Source organism: Scyliorhinus canicula, chromosome 16 (assembly GCF_902713615.1).
Source record: "Scyliorhinus canicula chromosome 16, sScyCan1.1, whole genome shotgun sequence".
Lineage (NCBI taxonomy): Eukaryota > Metazoa > Chordata > Chondrichthyes > Carcharhiniformes > Scyliorhinidae > Scyliorhinus > Scyliorhinus canicula.
Window position 1 is genome coordinate 133,417,733 of NC_052161.1, and position 22,111 is coordinate 133,439,843.

Genomic DNA, 22,111 nt, shown 5'->3' on the forward strand with positions numbered 1-22,111 from the left:
CATATATACTCGCGTATCCTTCGATCTCGCGTATCATGCGACCCCTAAATTTTCGTCCCCAAAACATGATTTTATGGTATACCTCATGTATCATGCGAGTGACTTTTTTGGAAATTAATTTTGGAAACTAAAACTTCCAAATGGTATCATTGTGTGTGGTTTCTGCAGAGTTGATTCTGCTGTGAAAGCTGTTCGCGATTCGAACAGCTTACCAGCTGGCTTTACTCGCGTTGTTCAGCCACTTGCCGTTTCCATTCATAAAAACATGAATGGAAACGTCAAGTGGCTGAACATCTTCCCATCAGAATGCTGTGGTCACAATCAGTAGTATTCTGATGGGAAGATGGGAAGAGTGGATTCTGCTGTGAAAGCTGTTCGCGATTCGAACAGCTTTCCAGCTGGCTTTACTCGCGTTGTTCAGCCACTTGCCGTTTCCATTCATAAAAACATGAATGGAAACGTCAAGTGGCTGAACATCTTCCCATCAGAATGCTGTGGTCAAAATCTGAAGAGTAGTATTCTGATGGGAAGATGTAATCAAAAGGATATAGCGACGCATCGACTAATCATGGGGGGGGACTTCAACTGTGTACAGGATCCAAAGACGGACAGATCAAACCCCAAAACGGGGAAAACCTCAAGCATGGCAAGGGAACTCAGTCACTTTATGGAGCAGATTGGAGCAGTGGACCCCTGGAGGTTTGCCCACCCGGGGGAGACAGAATTCTCCTTCTTCTCCCCAGTACACAACGTGTTCACCAGAATTGACTTCTTTGTGGTGGGGAAAACGGTGCTTCCAGGGATAGACAAAGTGGAATACTCCGCAATTGTGATATCAGACCACGCTCCACACTACATGGACGTGCGGCTAGAGACGGGAAGGGCCCAGCGCCCCACATGGAGGTTGGACGGTGCCTTACTAGCTGACAAGGCCTTCAGCGAAAGGATAGCGCGGGCCATAGCAGAGTACACGGAGAACAACCAAAACGGGGAGGTCTCACCCTCCACGTTCTGGGAAGCGCTTAAGGCTGTACTAAGAGGGGAAATCATTGCCTTCAAAGCGCGAAGAGATAGGGAGGAAAGAGTGGCTAGGCAGAAGCTGGTCGACTCCATACTGGAGGTAGACCGTAAATACTCCGAGGCCCCGACCGTAGAGCTCCTGGCGGAGAGGAAAGAACTACAAAGGAACTTTGACCTGCTCTCCACCCGGGGGGGGGGGGGGGGGGGGGGGGGGGGGGGGGGGGCAGCACTAAAGGGGCTGCTGTTCAAACAAGCCCAACACAAATTCCGCTACCTGGGGATCCAAATAGCCCATGACTGGAAAGGGATCCACAAATGGAACCTCACCAGTCTGACGGAGGAAGTAAAAAAGGACCTGCAAAGATGGAACACACTCCCACTCTCCCTCGCGGGGAGAGTCCAGATGATCAAAATGAACGTACTGCCCAGGTTCCTCTTCCTGTTTAGATCCATTCTGATCTACATCCCCAAGGCCTTTTTCAAAGCGCTGCGTGCGGAGGAGGCCTCCTGCATGGGGACCTCCTTCCGGGCCCTCGCCACGGCAGCACTCCTATCCCCACCCAAAAAACACTCCAGCAGCCCAGTGGTGACAGCCACCCTCCAATCCTGGAACCAACTGCGGCAGCAATTTGGCCTGACCAAAATGTCGGACAAGGCTCCCATCTGCAACAACCATAGGTTCACACCAGCACTGACTGACGCCACCTTCAAAAGGTAGAGGCAGGACGGGGGGACACTGACAGTCAGGGACCTATACACGGACGACAGAATCGCAACACTGGACGAACTGACAGAGAAATTTCGGCTAGCCGGGGGGAACGAGCTACGGTACCTGCAGCTCAAAAACTTCTTACGAAAGGAGACAAGGATGTACCCACAACTGCCACTACTGGAAGACCTACTGGACGCAAGTATCCTAGAGAAAGGGAACTGTAGCGACATGTATGACCGACTGGTAGAAAGAGACGACACCGTACTGGACGCAACAAGAATGAAATGGGAGGATGACCTGGGGATTGAGATAGGGTGGGGACTCTGGAGCGAAGCACTGCATAGGGTCAACTCCACCTCCATGTGCGCAAGGCTCAGCCTGACGCAACTAAAAGTGGTACATAGAGCCCACTTAACAAGAAACAGTATGAGTAGGTTCTTCCCGGAGGTGGAAGACAGATGTGAACGGTGCCAAAGAGGCCCGGCCAACCACGCCCACATGTTCTGGTCTTGCCCCAGACTTGTGAAGTACTGGACAGCCTTCTTCGAGGCTATGTCCAAAGTGGTGGGGGTGAGGGTGGAGCCATGCCCGATAGTGGCGGTCTTCGGGGTTTCAGACCAGCCAGATCTATTCCTGGGGAGGAGGGCGGACACCCTTGCCTTTGCCTCCCTGATCGCCCGCCGTAGAATCCTGTTTGGCTGGCAGTCAGCAGCACCGCCCAGAGCTGCAGACTGGCTGTCCGACCTCTCGGAATCTCTCCAAATGGAGAAAATCAAATTCGCCATCCGAGGGTCAGACGACGGCTTCCACAGAACGTGGGAGCCATTCATGCAATTGTTCCGGGACCTGTTTGTGGCCAACGAACAAGAGGAAGAATAGTCGGGTGGCCAAGAATCAGGGGAAAATGGACGGGAATCGGGGGAAGGTAGCGGGGGGGGGGGGGGGGGGGGGGGGCCACGGCTTCGTTATGGGGGTTTGTTCACATGGTTTTACGCTTATTTCTTTTTCTTGTTAATTTATTGTTTTTGTATTGGTGGGGAGGGGTTACTGTTTTTCTCTGTTGTGATAAAAATTTGTTGTTGAAAACTTGAATAAAAATTATTCCAAAAAAAAAGGAAGGACAAAGCCGCAAGCGACAGTCTGATGGCAAGCTAAGGCCCAAAACCAAATTGTAAACAAATGCCTACAAACATGTGCCTCGGCCATATTGGGGAATGTAAAATATGTATGCCGGTTAAAGGGGGCGGCCACAGTTGTTATTATGAAGATGCTTACCTGTAAATATACATGTCAATGTTTGTGTGTTTTTTTTTCCTAATAATTTGTAATTTGTTGGCTATAAAATATGAAAACTCAATAAAAAACATTAAAAACAAAGTTCTCATTACCTCAATTTTTCTCTCCAAAGACGCTGCCAAACCTGTTGAGTATTTCCAGCATTTTCTGTGCTTATTTCATTCTAACTTTGATGATCTCAACTGATGTGGGGGAGAGTGTGCATGTTTGTGTGCGAGGCCTCTTTTTCATTCATTGGAAGTTGGCGTCACTGGTTGAGCCAGCATTTGTTGCCATGAATGGAGGGGCTTGTTGGGCCATTTAAGAATCAACCATGTAGGTCAGACTGCGTAAGGAGGGCTGATTTTCTTCATTAGTGAACCAGTTGGGTTTTTACAACAATCGACAGTAGTTTCATGGTCATACGGTCACCATTAGTCTTCTATCGTGGTGGGATTCAAATCCAAGACTCCAGAGCATTACTCTGGCCTCTGCATTATTAATCCAGTGACAATTCTTGTCACCTTGTAGTGTTCTATATGTTAAAAATACCTACCTCAAACTCTTCCCAAAAGCCTTGTTTGGGCTTTTCCGTGTTATCTGCTGTTTTATTGAGTTCCTTCACTCGATTCTCTATGTTTGCAGCATTTATTCTTGTAGCATTAAATGGCTGTGGGAAAAGATTGCTCCGTTAAAATTACAACATTTTCAGTAAATTCAACTGAAGAGTCAACAACAAACATAAATGGCCAAATTAAAATATATATATATATATATATTATAATAATCTTTATTATCACAAGTAGGCTTACATTAACACTGCAATAAAGTTACTGTGAAAATCCCCTCGTAGCCACATTCCGGCGCCTGTTCGGGTACACTGAGGGAGAATTCAGCATGCCTAATTCACCTAGCAGCATGTCTTTCGGGACTTGCGGAAGGAAACTAGAGCACCCGGAGGAAACCCACACAGACACGGGGAGAACGTGCAGATTCTGCACAGACAGTGACCCAAGTCGGGAATTGAACCCGGGTCCGTGGCGCTAGGAAGCAACTGTGCTAACCACTGTGCTACTGTGCCACCCATAAAACATACAGGGTCCACTGAATGAAGAATTAAAATCGCAGTGGATCCTTGTCTTACTTTTGGGAGGAAATTCAACTCACAGCTGTGCACGTTTCCAGAGTAGAATCATCAATTTCTCAATTTTGCATCTGAACTGTACCAGAATTGTGGGCAGGAATGAATGCCGACTTGGGTGACTTTTACTGGGTGCTAGATGTTGGAATTCGCAAAGATTTTCTTTGAAACTATGGATATTAAGAGGTAGAAGTATCACTCTTGTTGTTCCTCAGTGCAGCTTTGTGTGAAAATAATGTAAAACAAAACATTGCCAGCCCATGATTTTCTTCTAATAATTAAAATGGATGGAAATTTCATGGGGTAGAGGTGCACATTTCATTTGTGCTTCTCCCACACTCTTAGAAGCACTGCAACTGTAAAATCATTTTAAAGGTTGCCCTTCAAAAATTGAATTGTATGCAATAGAATATTTGATGCAATAATCAGATGTCGTTGTAGCCATCGTACACAAAAGAAAGAAATGTTATTGTCTTGGTATCCTGTTGATGATGTGGATGTGGCATCCTTCGTAAACTCCAAGTTTACTCCTGATACTGAATTAAGGCACTGAAAATAATAAGACACTATGCAACCAGCTTGTAAAGGATTTAAATGTTTTAGGCAAATAGGTGTCAGGTGCAATTCAATGTGAATAGATTAAAAGTATATGAACAAGGGACCATAAGGAACATGTATTAAGTTCAATAGACATAAATCTGCTATCAAGAAAAAAGCTAGGGATGATTGTGGACACATATATAAATTTCAGCTCTGGATCTGGCTGCAGTAGAGAAAAATAATAAGCTTTTAAAATGGTGAGTTATATTCGCAGATTCAATTATGTGACCCAGCAGCTGTGACTGGTGCTGTGCATTGGGTTATTTAGAAACATGTAAGTACAGAGGGAACTGAGGCATACGTGTGATGAATGTCAGAGATTGTTATTTTATATTTGTTGCTGTGATGTTCTTTAAAAGATGGGTTTAAGATGCATACAGCCATTATGTTTGATTAAAGTGTTGTAAAAGTGATGTAATCCTTGATTTTGCGGGGGGGGGGGGGGGGTTGTTCTGCTGATAGATTTGAGAAGCATTTATTTGTTTACAGATGGCTGGCTAATGGAATATTGTTTTGGTTTGGTGGTCCCTGGGATGTAGATAATCAATGAGGGATATTGTGTTTGGTTCAGGCTAAACTGGTCATGGGACATCCTGTGGGAGTAAGCAGAAGAATGCCTTGTGCTTTGGGTACAGATTATGTAATTAAGGGGAGGAACTGGGTTTGCCTGTAGTTGCCGTTTGCCATAGGATTTTAGTCTGAGAAGAAATGTTTTTCAGTTTGAAAGGTTCTCTCCAAGGTCTCTACACAGAGGAAAGCAAGTAAAACCAGATTGTTAACTTTATTTATATTTGGTATTTGGACTATATTGGTTTGCTTAATTGGAACTGCTTCTTATTTACGAACTGTTAGCTGTATCACTATTTATTTGATGTTTATTTGGTTAAATTCTGTGTTTAAATTAAAGTTTGTTTTAACATAAAAGATACGTGTTGGTCAGTGTTATCACTCCTGTGGTGCAGTCACCTTCCCTTGCAATTGTACAAATTTTGCAAATAGTTTGGTTCTCATCTGGCATCCTAACACATGATGAAAGAGCTAATAGAAAGGAGCCGAAATGGATCAAAATAGGATGGGATTGTTGATTCTGTGGATCTAAATCCAGTTCATAAAAGTTCTTATAGTCTTATGCCCGCCCTTACAAACCCAATGATTAAAACCAAAAAACAAAATCGAAGTTTATTTTTTAAGGCAGTCATTTTGAAAACAGCAATCAAAATAATAACTGATTGGTAGCAACATTAATTTACAACAAAGTCACATTTGCTCAGCATTCCCAGAAGCAGAAAGAAAGCCATTTTATTATGCCTATGTATTTGGCGGATACTTTTTAAATTAGCATTACAGATTTCACTTTTTTGGCTATTGCAGACATCTGGAAATTTTCAGTCACAATGAATGATGGTTTCATTTTAACTAGTATAAAGAATCTTATGGTAAAAAAGGTCACTAACCAAGTTTTTGGAAAATCTTATAAAGGATTATGATATTGATATGGCGAGCTAAGATTTATAGTAACAGACTTCAGGAGGATATAATTCAGTCTGATGAAAGGCAGACCCTTGGCAGATGAAATTTAATACAATAAAATGTGAAGAGGCATTTTGGCAAGAGGAATGAGCAGAGGTAATACAAAATAAACAAAGTAATTTTAAAAGGGCTATAGGAACAGCGGGATCCACAGGTGAATTGTATACCAATCTTTGAAGGTGACAGGACAAGTTGAGAAGGCTGTTAAAAAAGCATTTGTGATCCTAGACTTTATTAGTAGAAGACCAAGATACATACAGCAAGGAATTACAACCTCTTTATAAAATGCTGGCTCAGGCGGCACGGTGGCGCAGAGGTTAGCACTGCTGCATCACAGCTCTGAGGACCCAGGTTTGATTCCGGGCCCAGGTCACTGTCCGTGTGACGTTTGCACATTCTCCCCGTGTCTGCGTGCGTCTCACCCCACAGCCCAAAAGATATGCAGGGTAGGTAGATTGGCCATGATAAATTGCCCCTTCATTGGAAATAAAGAATTGGGCACTCTAAATTTAAAAAAACAAATGATGGCTCAGCTTTAGCTGGAGGATTGTGACCAATTTTGGGAACCACACTTTAGGAAGGATATCATGCCGAAGAAAGGCAGAACAGATTTACTATCATGGTACCAAGAATAAGGGACTTCAATTATGTGAAGAGACAAAGAAGTTTAGGATGCTCTCCTTGAAGCAGAGAAGGTTAAGAGGCAATTTTATGCAGCTGTTCAAACTTGTGAATGGTTATGGTAGAGTAAATAAGAACTACTGTTTCCAGTAGCAGAAGGGATGACAGGAGGATAGCACAGAATTAAAGTGAATGGCAAAAAAAAAACAAAAGCAACATGACAGAATGTATTTTGTTTTAAACGTAGGGAGTTGTTATGATTGGAATGTGCTGTCTGAAAGGCCAGGTGGAAGCAGAATCAACAGCAACTTACAGAAGGGAAAATATTTACAGGACTATGGGGAAAGAGTGAGGGAACAGGACAAGCTGGAAAGCTCTATCAAAGTGCAGGCACAGCTATGATGGACTGAATGATCTCCCATGCGGCATCATTCAATAACTCTGATAATAGATGCACACATGCATTGATATTCAGGAGGACATGAGAATTACATTATTATAATAATGAGAATTCTCCCATCCCAGGTTCTCGTGCTATAAATGAAAAATATTAAAAGATAATAGTTTGTCAAATTCCCTCTGTGTGCCTTATCAATAATAAGTTAGCACACTGGAAAATCATCCAGAAGTAGTTAAACCTACCCCTTAAAAGGACAAATAATGTACCTGTTTAAGGTGGACGACGATTCCAGAAACTTCTACCATTGGGTTTTTTTTGTAGTGTTCCACCAGGTCAGTAAGTGTATCAAATCTTTCACCTCCACCAACATCATACTTTCCATCCTACATCAATACAAAAAACAGACACATTAAAAGGCACAGATGACTTGAAATATAGAATATAAATATGCAGAGAGGTTTGGAACTCAATATGCTGTCTGAAATTTTATAGAGGCGGTTATTGCAAATTTCATATGAAGGAGCTGGTTGTATAATACATGGGCTGTCAAATTCAGTAAAGGCCCAAAGACAAGGCTGGACATCATGATGCACAATTAACTTGGGCCCATCCCTTCTGATGCAGGTAGAATGGATGACTTTGGATGAACTCTGTTCATTACCGTGATTAAATTGTATATCCAGCGCTAAGTGCATGAATGGATGGCTGCAGGCTGGAGCATGAGTGAGACTGGCATCACTTAAAGCCTACCTACACTATTTAAAGCCAGCCTCTACTTCTTAAAGGGGAGGGGCATTTGATTGGAGCAGGTGCTGGGATTGGCAGTGGGAAAGTGTGCAAGCAGGAAGAACACTGGAAGATCTACATGGTAAAGTGTGTGCTCCAAAGTTCTCTTGACGCAATATTGGAGGCCTTTGTGTAGGAAGTCAAAAGGAAGAGAGAGATCCTTTATCCATAAAGATTCTCCAGTTAGACACTGCAAAAGAGTGGGAACAGATAGCCGTTGTGGCTAATGCCTGCAATGTAGCCCAGAGAGCCTGGATGTAGTGCCGTTAGAAGTTCAATGACCTCACGTGGGTGGAAAAGATGAGTGAGTGCATTTTCAAATGTCATATAAACAACTTACCTCCTATACTGCTCCAAACACAAACCCCTTCATTCACTTACCAACAAGCTGTTGTTGACTGTTTTCAGGTTTTTTTGGAAGGAGAAATTGATAATGTCAGACAGTTAAGTTTCATGAACCATGTGACTGGATCATTAGTGATATTCAAATTTATTTTACTGGTTGGATCAGGGGAATATTTCAGATTTTATAATTTCAGTAACACTTGCGGGAATTGGTGAACAATGGATAGCAAAACAATTTCAGTGTACTGAGAACTTACATAAACTGCTTGGAAACTGACTCTCACAGTTTCAGATTTTATCATCGTGACCTTCAACCAGAAACCATTCTTGTGTTACAGCACAACTGTTATTCCATAAACTTCTTTCATCATAACTTTAATGATTAGATCAACCTCTCCATCCTGTGCCCTGGCCTGGCGGGGGGACCTGCTACAATTCTTGACTCTTGAGAAGGTCAAATTTGAACTGAGGGGAAGGATGAAGGGGTTCTACAATTCATGGGCATTATTCATCATGCACTTTTGAGAATTGGATTACATCGAACATTGGGGGGGGACTGGGAGGGTTGGGGGGGAGAGGTACTGTTTGTGATAATGGTGACTGTGGGTGATTCCTGATTCCTTTTTGTCATTTGTTTAGATTTTTAACTTAACATGCGGGCTAATGTTTGGGGGTTTGGTGGGAGGATGGGATTGTTGTTATTGATATGGGGATTGACATTGCATTCGTTACTAATTATTGTTTATTGTTGGGTATACATTTGGGAGAAAGGAGAAAAAGGAGAATAAAAATATTTTTAAAAAAATAACTATAATGATTAATCTTCTCCTTACGCAAGCAATGGCTTTAAAATAACTATGGGGTGCGATCTATTGGCCCCGCTGCGCCCAAAAAGCAGCGCACCGCGGCACAACATCTCGCGAGATCTAATGCAATCTTGTGATGTGAAGCCCGCCCATTGTGGGCAGGATTACTTTTTGGCAAATCTGTATATTAAAGTGAAACAGCTAGTCTCACTCTAATATGCAGTTCAGTGGGTTACCAAGGCATTGGGATCTATCCCCTTCGCCTTGGAGACCTCGGCCAGCAGTGCGGGTTCAATTCCCGTACCTGCTGAGGTCATTCATGAATGGGGCAGCATGGTAGCATTGTGGATAGCAGAATCGCTTCACAGCTCCAGGGTCCCAGGTTCGATTCTGGCTTGGGTCACTGTCTGTGCGGAGTCTACACATCCTCCCCGTGTGTGCGTGGGTTTCCTCCGGGTGCTCTGGTTTCCTCCCACAGTCCAAAGATGTGCAGGTTAGGTGGATTGGCCATGATAAATTTCCCTTAGTGTCCAAAATTGCCCTTAGTGTTGGGTGGGGTTACTGGGTTATGGGGATAGGGTGGAGTTGTTGACCTTGGGTAGGGTGCTCTTTCCAAGAGCCGGTGCAGGCTCGATGGGCTGAATGGCCTCCTTCTTCACTGTAAATTCTATGATTCTATGAAGGCCCCGCCTTCTCAACTTTGCCTCTCCTAAGGTGTGGTGATCCTCAGTTTAAAACACCGCTCCCCTTCAAAGGGGTGAAGCAATCTATGGTCAAATGGCAACTTTATCTTACCTTACCAACTGGCAAATAATATTTAAACTTGAAATAAAATTAGACTACATTGCAAAGCACTTTTCATTAGCTGAAGAATAGCAAATTAAAAATTTCCATAATATAGTATTAAATATTTACGACCAATCTGATCAACCCACCTGATACCGAATCATCACATGTGTAACTCTTGGTTTGCGATCTCCATTTTCAACCTTTTCTTCATTAGTTAATACTGATAGTACAAAATCCCCTGGTTTACTGAGACTTTCACGCACCAGGAAACTTCCAGGTTTTCCTTTATCTGTCAGAAGTTTTTCAGCGTCTTTACCTGATAGATGTCCGTGATACCACCTGAAAACAGATGATATTAACGATGACAACAGGGGACAACTGGGACGGCATGGTGGCACAGTGGTAGCACTGCTGCCTCACAGTGCCAGGGACCCAGATTCAATTCTGGCCTTGGGTGACTGTCTGTGTGGAGTTTGCACATTCGCGCCATGTCCGAGTGGGTTTCCTTCGGGTGCTTCAGTTTCCTCCCATACTCCCAAGATGTGCAGGTTAGGTGGATTGGCTAAATTGCTCCTTCGTGTCCAGGGATGTGTAGGTTAGGTTAAGTGGTTAGAAGACGTTGAGGTGGACTTGGGTGGAGTGCTCTTTCAGAGGGTCTGTGCAGACTCGATGGAATGAATGGCCTCCTTCTGCACTGTAGAGATTCTATGATCCCTGCATCCTTCCCATTCTCTATAAACTTGTGAACACATATACACTATCACATACTATTCCTGGAGAAGTAATTAAAGCGGCCTGTTAGTGATTTCAGTAAAATGAGCGCTATTAGTGTCGTTTGTGACAATCGGCCACTGATGTGACTAGAAATCTCCAAAAATGATAAAATGCGGTGCTGCATTTCCTGTGGTAACCAATATGATGACCATGAAACTGCATTCTTGGAGTAAGCTATCCCTTAACATTCCAGAAACTGAATCCATTCCAAAGACTTGCAGGTTAGGTGGATTGGCCATTATAAATTGCCCTTGATGACCAAAAAGATTAGGAGGGGTTATTGGGTTACAGGGATAGGGTGAAAGTGAGTGCTTAAGTGGGTCGGTGCAGACTCGATGGGCCGAATGACCTCCTTCTGCACTGTATGTTCCATGTTATGTTCTAATGATTCCTCAAGAACATACAACTTGAGACACCAGTGCAGTACAGGATGTGCAGAGCAAGCATCAAGCTTGTGCGGCTGCATTGAGTTGAGGTTTGGACCATTTTAAATCTCAGGCCTCGTTTTGATGTTGAGGGGGTCTTCCCTGGCCAAAAATCAGAAAGAATCACTGCCTGGCCAAAATGTGTGGAGCAAGGTTCTGTCTGTGGGAATATCCTCTGACACTAAGGTAAATGGATCGGTATGGGCAGTTCAAGAATTCATTTCAAGCCTCAGAGGAGTGCTGCTACTCATCCTAGCCCACAAGGGAGTATTTCTTTTAAAAAACTACCTTCTTGGAACACTTGTCCAAAATCTTACCAGTTATGGGCAGATTCTTGGAAGTTAAAATCAAGATTAAAAACGTCTTAATGTTTACAAAATGACATCGGGAAGCACCCATAGTATAAATGCTAATTGATCTTATTCTTTGCTCAATGCTTTGTAAAAATAACAATCAGTTACAACTTCAGCTATGAATCAGTGGGTGAAATACAACTTTGGTGGCTATGCAAAACAGGTGATGGCATGGCGTGGTTTGAAGGCAATTGATTAAAAGAACCCCCTGCATGGTTTCAGTGTATCAATCAATGGCTAGGTTGCCAAATATATTCTCATTGATAAGTATCTCATCTCCAAGTTATTGTCAACCACTTTCCTGACCTTGATTAAACTGCATATGGATTCTTGATTGATTGCCTGGTGTTTATATTTATTAGGGGTTCTCTGACTCCCTTCGTTAGAATTATGACAAAATTCAACAATATCACCTATGATTGATTAGGGTGCTTATTTTAAACCCGAGTTGGTGGTGAAACATTCTTGATTCTCTCTCATCCCCTCAGAAACATCGACCACATTAAACACTTACTCCCTCTGCCACTTGCATACAGTGGCTGCGGTATGTACTATCTACAATATGCACTGCAGCAACACTTCTTCAACGACACCTTCCAAACCTGTGACCTCTGCTGCCTAAAAATACAAAGGCAGCAGCCACATATGAAATGAAATGAATGAATGAAAATCGCTTGTCACAAGTAGGCTTCAAATGAAGTTACTGTGAAAAGCCTAGTCGCCACATTCCGGCACCTGTTCGGGGAGGCTGGTATGGGAACACATAAGGACACAACAAACTGCAAGTTTCCCTCCAAGTCATATATTATCCTGACTTGGAAACGTACTGCCGTTCCTTTATCACTGGGTCAAAATCTTGGAAGTCTCCACCTACTGCTCTGTGAGAGCATTTACATCACACAGACTGCTGAAATTCCAAAAGGCTGCTCACCACCACTTTCTCAAGGGAAATTAGGGGTGGGCAATGTACGATGACCTTGGCAGCAACACATACGGCCATGATCAAATAAAGAGTATAAAGGGGCAACTCAGACTGCTCACTGCAATTCATTAGAGGGAGAATAATGGCAAAGATCTTAAATAGATTGACTGGCAATTCTATCAAGCAGAAGAGCTGAGAGGTACAGGGAGAAAAATAAATACCTTTCAGATGTTGGATCTTGGCAGTTCAGAGGATATTTCAGTTCTATTATGTCTCCATTCTTCTCCCGTAGGAGACCTTGTTGCTCTGTGTAATACTGAACCAGTTCTGCTAATGTTGCAAATTTTTCTCCTCCATATAGGTCATAATAGTCTCCTGTATTCTGGATCTTGATATGGGTCACTTCTTCATTTCGCCTGAGAAGAAAAGGGCAGATAAACAAGAGGAAAGCAAAATAAAACTACAACTCAGAAAACAGGTATAATCTATCGAAGAGTTAGTCAACTACTTATTGGACTTGTAGGGTTATTCAGTACCTTATCAGCTCAGTACCGTAAATTGACAATATTAATTTCAGAATATTATTGGTCTATTTTAAATGTGGTTCATGTCATATATAGAATAAGCATGACAATGTACACATCATAAAGTCTTCATACGTACTGAGTTTCTATATAAAATTGCATAATGCGAAATTCAAAAAAATGGGGCGCGATTCTCCCAGCCTCGCGCCGGAGAATCGCCGCAACCGCGCCACGCCTCCCCAACGCCGGCGCGCGATTTTCCGAGGTGCGGAGAATCAGCGCCATTTGCGCTGACGCCCCCTATATTTTAGTTTTGTTATATCTAACAAATAAATACCGAGTAGACCTGTGTACTGTAGCCACCTGGGGTGGCCACGTCCCGATTCCAAAATGGACACTCGCAAAGAGTGCAGGGAAAAACGGACAACGCTAAAGAAAACAAGCAGGTGTTAGGTTTCCTGTGTATTAAGATTTGCAAAACCCAGACAGAACTGAAACCAATAGCCATTAGCATATCAATGAGCTATCTCCAGGGACAAAAAGAAACATTGAAACAATCGAGACCAGGACAGACTCCCCGGTGCCAGTAGGAGCTGAAACAAAGGCAGGCCAGCGGCCACATAGGGCCCGCCCAACGATCAGGGAACACCTCCGGTATTGGAGAAAATCAATACCCACGATTGGGACATGGTCCAATTAATTGGGACCAAGTCCGGGGTCCGCACAGAAGGGCGCAAAACCCCTGGGGACTATAAAATAGAGTCCCCAAGTTCAGTTCGCTCTCTTGGAGGCTCTTGGAAGCTCTTGGATGAACTCTCACCTTGGCATTTGGCTCTCAGCGACGAGAGGCCCGCCAAGCACCAGCCAAGTAAGTCTAAGGTCAACGCACGCTACGAGATAGACGCTTCAACCTACTATCCCATACCAGTTCGAAGCCAGCAGTATCAGAACCGGATAACGGCCATTGTTCCTCTGACTGAGTGGGCCACTCGAAGCTAAGTATAGGCTTTAGTAGTAGTTGTAGTTTAGCGAATAGAGTTTATGCATGAGTAATAATTGACTGTGTGTGTAAATAAATGTGTATTGATTTCAAACTTACTAACTGGTATATTGAGTTTTGATCAGTACTTGGCTTTGAACCCTGTGGTGGTATCAGAAAGATACCTGGCGACTCTTGAGCAAAGGTAATTAAAACAGAGCAATTTAAAAAAAATTTTTAAACAAACAATTTTATTGAGGTAGTTTTTTGGCATTGTATACAGTTACAAACATCAACAGAAAGAAAGCAAAAAAGGCAAAAATGTGCAAACATCCACGTACATTCAATACTTCAGTCGTAACATACTGCACAAGCCCGCTCCTCTCCCACCGGTACTACCCGCCGATTTATCCCTCCTACTCTACTCTACTCTCCCCACCCCCCCCGCTGATGCTCACTCTCCCGCAAAAAACAGAGCAATTTAAGGAAAAGCATAACGAGCAACAGTACATTGCACGTATTGCATTTTTCTGCAAATGCCCTGGAGCTGCATGTTGTTGACATAAGCAAACATGGGTGGATTCTCCGTAACCTGACGGCGAAATCAGGATCGGCGATCGGGCGGAGAATAGATTCTGACGGCAGAAGCGGGGCAGGTGCCGGTTTGATGCTGGTTCATGATGCTCTGCCGCACGTAGTCACATGTCCGTTGTTGAATCATCGGTCACCCATGCATGATGCTCCGCCACCCCATGGGACGAGTTCCCGACGGTGTGGGTCACATGAGGTTGGGAACGCGGCATGTCGGCTACGGACAGTGTCCAGTGCCGCCACACTCGTCCGGGATCCATGTTGCTGGCCGGGGGGGTTTCTGCTCGGGCTGGGGAGAGTGATGGGGGGTGGACTGTGGGGTGGGGATAGGTGGGGTAGGGTTCCAGCACGGCTGGCGCCATGTTTTCTGACACGACCGGTGCAGGCCATCATCCCTGCGCATGCGTAGCCCCGGACCCAGTCATTCTCTGCGCGGTCCGTGGGTGGTTCATGCGGCGCCGGTGCTAGCCCCTCACCAGTACTGGAATCGGTGCAGGGTTTGAGACGATTTTCCTGTCGTGAACCATCCACAAATTCTCCATTGGCACCGGTACGTAGCCGCTGGAACAGAGAATTCTGCCCTATTATTCTATGAGGAACATGCAAGGTTTAAGGCACTGCTGTGTATTAGTTGGTATAAAACAAAGCTGGAATGACTATGATATCTGACCAATATATTTCACTTCAAAATGAAGCATTTATAAAAGCACTGTAGAGGGCAGCACAGTGGCGTAGTGGTTAGCACTGCTGCCACATGACGCTGAGGTCCCAGATTCGATCCTGGCTTTGGGTCACTGTCCATGTGGAGTTTGCACATTCTCCCTGTGTCTCACCCCCACAACCCAAAGATGTGCAGGGTAGGTGGATTGGCCACGCTAAATTGCCCCTTAATTTGGAACAAATACATTGAGTACTCTAAATTTATATAAAAAAATAAAAGCACTGTGTAAGTGGGTTATGCCAGAGCACAATAGAATAAAAATGGACATTTAAAAGAATGTGCATTTTGCATCGAGATGTCATTGCGGTGCAGGAAATCATGTTACAATCTGGTACAGTGTATGCAAGTATTTTCTTTAACATTAAAAGTTTTTTTCCTGAATAGAACATGCAAATAGCTGACTTACGTTGAAAAGTTCTCCATAGAATCCCTACAGAGTGGAAGGAGGCCATTTGGCCCTTCGAGTCTGCACGACTCAATGCTGAACAGATGCCAAATACCCTTTAAGTACCACAGTAAGAGCTCAGAACCCAATAATGTCATGTGACATCATTATCTGGTATCTTGCAGAGCGGTGAACGAGGCAAGTACTTAACTCGACTGGATTATCATATTTGCGGTTGTGTCACTTCTTTTAAATCCAACCGCTCGCCCCCACACATCCTCCAAGTATCTCACGTAAAATAGAGGAAAAAGATAATATAACTTAAATTTTGTTTAATCAGATTCTATTCCAGGGTAAAAGCTAAAAACGGTCATTCCTTTTACTGATCTTGTATAATCACAAAAAAATGTAAACATTTCAATGAAGATTAAAGATGCTGGATTTGCTCAACATTATTTAATCTTAAATCCACAGCATTACTTTTTGAATTTTATTTCGAATTGTTGGGTTTTACATTCAAACTCCTCCCCCCTAATTGAGCCAAAGAAACTTTCACCGTACCTATTTTTCCCCAGTTAAGTGCTTCATGTTTTCGGTCTGGGCCGTGGCTCAGTGGGTAGCACTCTCGCCTCTGAGTCAAGGGGCGAGGGGTCAAGTGATTGAACACACACATTTATGCTGACACCCCAGTGCAGTAATGAGGCGGTGCTGCATTGTCAGAGGTGCATCCTCTCAAATGAGATGTTAAACCAAGCCCCTGACTACTCTCTCAAGTAAACATGGAAGACCCCTTAGAACTATTTGGAAGAAGAGGAAGGGAGTTATTCTTGGTGTCCTGCGCTTATATTTATCCCTCAATCCACATCAGAAAAAATAGATTATCTGGTCATTATCACCTTGTTCTTTTGGGTACTTGTGCAAATTGGCTGTCACGTTTCCAGCATTACAACAGTAGTTACACTTCAAAAGTACAACATTTCCTGTCAAACACATTGTGATGTCCTGAGATCATGGCCGGGGTTCTCCCCTACCCGGAGGGGCGGGGGGTCCCGGCGTAGCGGAGTGGTGCCAACCACTCTGGCGTCGGGCCTCCCCAAAGGTGCAGAATTCTCCGCACCTTTAGGGGCTAGGCCCGTGCGGGAGTGGTTTCCGCTCCGCCAATGGTGCCAAAACCGGTGCCAACGGCCTTAGGCGCTACGCCGCCCAGCGTCGGGACTGGCAGACAGGCCTTCGCCGGTCCGCGCATGCGCCGGTGCGTCAGCGGCCGCTGACGTCACCACTGGCGCATGCACGGTAGGGGGGTCTCTTCCGCCTCCGCCATGGTGGAGGTCGTGGCAGCAATGGAAGAAAAAGAGTGACCCCCACGGCACTGGCCCGCCCACAGGCAGGCCGGAGAATCGGCGCGGGGAGCACACCGATCGGCGGGGCGTGATTCCCGCTCCCGCCGATTTCCGGGTTGCGGAGAATTCCGGCCGCTGCGGAAGCGAGACTTACGCCGGCCCTGGGCGATTCCCCGATCCCGCGGGGGGTCGGAGAATTCCGCCCCATGAAAGGCATGCAAGTCTCTCCCTTCACTGAATATAATTTAGATATCCAAGCTTTCTTGATTGAACTGCACATCACCCAAAAAGAAATGAGCAACTCTTGACTCTATTTTTCTTCTTTCCACACACAAAATTAGGGTCATATCTGCATAATTACAGGGCCCATTGTATGAATCAGGTGGATGCTCGGTCTGCTCAAAGGAAGGCCCCTTTCAAAATGCCGGCTGCCAAAGCGTCAGCCTTGAAAGGGAAGTAAATGGGAAATAAAGGGAAGCACTGGAAATGGTGTGCTTAGCCAAGCCGCATGTTTTCCCAGAATCGGGTAGATTTAGGTCAGTTCAAAGTTGTGGAGCCTAACTGTTTACAATGTAGTAACTCAGATCTACATGTTTGCAGCTGTCCATTACTAAGAAGTCTTGTAGATTGGGTAGAATACTCTTCCTGGATTTTCCTTTGCCTTAATGTGAAACCAACCGTTTCATATACTGTTTGCTTAGCAAATTTTTATCAGCAAATTTTCATCATACCATTATTTTTGTAGAAACAAGACACAGACATTTAAGTATTGAAATACAAACTGAACAATCAGTTTTAAGGGGTTGCCACACAGACATCATTTCATGCTTTCATTTTAAGATTTCCCAATCTGAGTAACTAATGCTGCCTTTTGTATAACCAGCCCCGTATCCAGGAAGTTCTGGACCGTATTCTGTGCTATATTTGAAAAGGAAATGAAATGAAAATGCTTATTGTCACGAGTAGGCTTCAATGAAGTTACTGTGAAAAGCCCCTAGTCGCCACATTCCGGCACCTGTTCGGGAAGGCTGTTATGGGAATCGAACCGTGCTGTTGGCCTGCCTTGGTCTGCTTTCAAAGCCAGCGATTTAGCCCAGTGTGCCAAACCAGCCCCATATTTGGGGATTTTAGGTCCTGGGCCTAGCATGTACTTATAATACTTAGAATAAAGTATGGAAGGACGGCGCGGTGGTGCAGTGGTTAGCACTGCTGCCTCACGGCGCAGAGGACCACAGTTCGACCCCGGCCCTGGGTCACTGTCCGTGTGGAGTTTGCACATTCTCCCACATGTCTGTATGGGTCTCGCCCCCACAACCCAAAAAGATGTGCAGGGTTGGTGGATTGGCCTTGCTGAATCGCCCCTTAATTGGGGGGAAAAAATGGATTATCTAAATTTAAAAAAAAGAATAAAGTATGAAAAATAAAAGGTGTTTTGTTCAAATTGCTACCCAGGGTGTCAGCTTTGAATGTGATCAGTTTTCCTGTTTTTCTGGATTTTGGGATGCCGAATAAGGGGTCCCATTATTTCAAGGTGTAAAATACTTTGGGATTCTAATATCGAGTAGATCACTAACCACCAACTTTTCAGGTCAATAATAGAGATCAGCTATCAAACTCTGGAGCCTAGGAAATAGAGTTTTGAATGATGACTTTCAAACCAGGGTCCGCACACTAGTCTGTGCATGTGCTGTGGTTCGTTTGTTGCTGCAAAAGCTGTGGAATACACTCTGCAATATAAATAGGAGATCTAAATCCCAAAGTAATACTCCCACTGGAAAATACACTCCTTTAGGTGATTTGGTACTTCTGGATGCTGTGTCACCTCATTCATCTAAAAGTATTTTGATCAAAGTGAAGGCTTTGGCATCTGAAGCAATGAAAGTCAAAATTCTAAGAGAGGTTGTATTTGCAAAAATGTTTATCCCATGCATAGCAAATCGGTCTGAGCAATATAGGAGAAAAGTTAATTTATTGGCTCAATTTAGTAGATTAATGTAGGGCAGAATTATTTTTTGTTTTTCTCAATCCATTTCAATGATTACTGATGATTGATATTAAACTGGCTCCAGGTTGCTGCCTCTCCAGATAATTCAATACTTTTAACACGGTCCAGTAATTCCTTCAAGCTGGCAGCTGTGAAAAGAATGTCAATCCTCATTGGTTAGCATGAGGAATTCTACCTCTGATGGTCATGCAAATATCTTTCTTTTGGATTTTATTGTATTATCAAGACCTGTATTTTCTTCAGAGGATGCATTAAGCTAACAATTCCCATCATTCCAAAACTCAGTGCTATTTTACAGTGAGTTAAAAAAGAGATTCATTGGAGGGGGGGGGGGGGGGGGGGATGCATATCAAGGAGTGTAAGGCCCCAAGATTTTCAGATGGTGTCATGGAGATCCTTGTGCAGGAGTTCAGCAGGAGGAAAGCTTTTTGAGATGAAAAAAAGGTACCAAAGCAAACAGTCCCATTAAAATTAAGTTGAGGAGCTGGCAACAAAGCTGAAAAAAACAATGAATTGACCAGAGCTGTTCCGGCAGAACTTGTACTCACATCTTGCTTTGCTCAGCCCTGCAACATTTGTAGCCCTGGCACTCGCAAGCCTTTGCCAACCCCTACTTCCCTCTCCTCCAAAGATATAAGCATACGTTGCTGAACCTCCTTCTGCTGCCACTTCTACACTTCCCCCACTTCTCCGCCATGGACTGTGAGAATGATACCATGAATAATATCAGAACCCTTCAGTAAGCCACCTTCAGTAAGCAATGACCCCTTTCTTCCAGTAAACAGCTCCATGGAGGATACCCGCCGCTGTGAAACATGCCTCAGAGGGCACATAAAATCCCATCTATCATCTCTGATTCACATCTTTGCAAGTACCATCTTAGAAGTTAACAGCCCGTGTAGAGAGTCAGTTAAAAGGGTGTGTGCCTGACTGAATCACCGAGCACGTTAGGAGGAGTTTTCTTGTAAGTATCAGTTCTTCTTTCAGTGGTGGTGAATGCAGCTTATAATCTACTTGGCACTTTTTGAAACTTGAGCTGTGTTAACTCATGGACTTTATTTGCATATCCTTGGCCAGATGTTTGTCTAAAATGGATGGTAAGAGGCAGCTGATTGGTTTCAGGCAAGTGAGAATCACTGGGTGTGAAGGTTTCCCAAGATGCATTTTATACATGAAAAGAGAACGGACCCTAGGGGAGCGGAGGTAGACTTTCGTTATAGAGACAAGTAAAGCACTTTTGCTCCTCTTGGTCTCCATAAGGAAACTTTTTGACTTACTTTGCTGGCAGTTTATGCTTATGCATGGCAGACCACTCAGCAGGCTAGGAAAATGTCACTGACAATCTAATGAAATTGGAGGGTCTTGATGTGAATGTATTATGTGGCCTGTGTCAGATGGGTTCCTCAACTGGCGAAGAAATGGGCCTAGTTAGGATGACAGTGGGCAGGTATCAAGTGGGAATGAAGCAGTAAGTCGTTGTACAGACAGCTTAACTGCATACACCCCATTTACAGGTAAAGTGGCTTAAACTTCTTCCATAATAATTGACCCATAAACTCTGTACTGAGATTTTCTCTTCATGAGCCATTTATTCCGAATTAAACTCTCATGTTTGTTCACCATATACTCTTACTTTCCCATCACCCAGTAAAGAAACTCTTTCTAACCTCCTTTTTAATTACTTAATATAATTATTTATGTGATTATCTTAAACTCATGCAGCACGGTGGCACAGTGGTTAGCACTGCTGCCTCACAGCTCCAGGGTCCCAGATTCAATTCCCGCCTCGGGTTACTGTGTGGAGTTTACACTTTCTCCCCGTGTTTGTGTGGATTTCCTCCGGTTACCTCCCACAGTCCAAAGATGTGCACGTTAGGTGTATTGGCCATGCTAAATTTCCCTTGGTGTCCAAAAGGTTAGGTGGGGTTACTATGTTACGGGGATAGGGGGAGGCATGGGCTTAAATAGGGTGCTCTTTCCAAGGGCCGGTGCAGTCTCAATGGGCCGAATGGCGTCCTACAGCACTGTAAATTATATTATTCTTGTTCAGTCCCAATGACCAGTCACCAAAACACCAAATCACTATTTACATTGTCATAACTTTAAAGATCTTCATCATCTTACAACCAGAAACACAACTCCAACTTCTCATGTTTCTTTTCATTACCGCAATCCCTAATCCCTGGCAACATCCTCGTGAATCTACAGTGTCCATTTCCCAATACTGTTATTTCCTTCTTAAATTAGGTGCCTGGAATTTTACACAATGCTCCAAGTGTGGCCTGACTAAAATTTCATTCACGTCAACAGTACCTCCTTGTAAATGAAAAATCCGTCATTTGTTTATAAAGCCAGTTTGGTAAAATAATTTGGTATTTACATTACACGCAGAGGAAAATATACCTCATAAACACAATTATAAACATTTATGCATGTTTTGTCCCAAATTCTAGAAATCTCCCTTAAACTGTGGTATCTGTATGTCTGAAAGACATCAGCATATTTCAAGATGGTTGACATGGCATCCAAATATTTAGCTTAAATATGGTCTATAGTTCAAATAGATTAAAAGCAGGAGAGAGAAATGTCAGTAAAGAGCGTGCAAGCGCTAATGTTCATTCTTCAAAGGTTGCTCTCCAAAACATTATTTTGTTTACTGGGTTGATTCCTGGAATGAGGGCTTTGCATTATGAGGAAAGGTTGAGTAGGTTGGAGCTAAGAAGAATGAGAGTTGGTGATCCTATAAAAGATTCTGAGAGGCTTGACAAGGTAGATGCTGAAAGGATGTTTCCTCTCTTAGGGGAATCTAGAATTAAGGTGCACAGTTTCAAAATAAGGGGGCCTCTCATTTAAGATGGAGAAAAGGAGGAATAATTTCTCTTGGAACGTTGTTAGTATTTAGAATTCTCTTTCTCATCGAGGAGCAGAGGTTGGGTCATTGAACGTTTTGATTGACAAGGAAGTCAAAGATTATGAGGGGCAAGCAGGAAAGTGGAGGCCACAATCAGATCAACCATGATCTTACTAAATTGCAGAGCAGGCTGAAGGGGCTGAATGGCCTACATTA

At 43.8% G+C, this 22,111-nt stretch overlaps 1 protein-coding gene across 4 annotated transcripts in view; it reads right to left on the bottom strand.

Moving 5' to 3' along the window:
* ptpn11b (protein tyrosine phosphatase non-receptor type 11b) overlaps positions 1-22,111 on the bottom strand; it is a 176,383-nt gene that overhangs the window by 38,938 nt on the left and 115,334 nt on the right. For all 4 annotated transcript variants that reach the window (XM_038821749.1, XM_038821748.1, XM_038821751.1 and 1 more), the window contains 4 exons: positions 12,721-12,915; positions 10,172-10,364; positions 7,566-7,682; positions 3,564-3,677 (listed from right to left, as the gene is read on the bottom strand). In XM_038821749.1, coding sequence (XP_038677677.1) covers positions 3,564-3,677; positions 7,566-7,682; positions 10,172-10,364; positions 12,721-12,915 — 619 coding nt within the window. The remainder of the gene's footprint in view (positions 1-3,563; positions 3,678-7,565; positions 7,683-10,171; positions 10,365-12,720; positions 12,916-22,111) is intronic.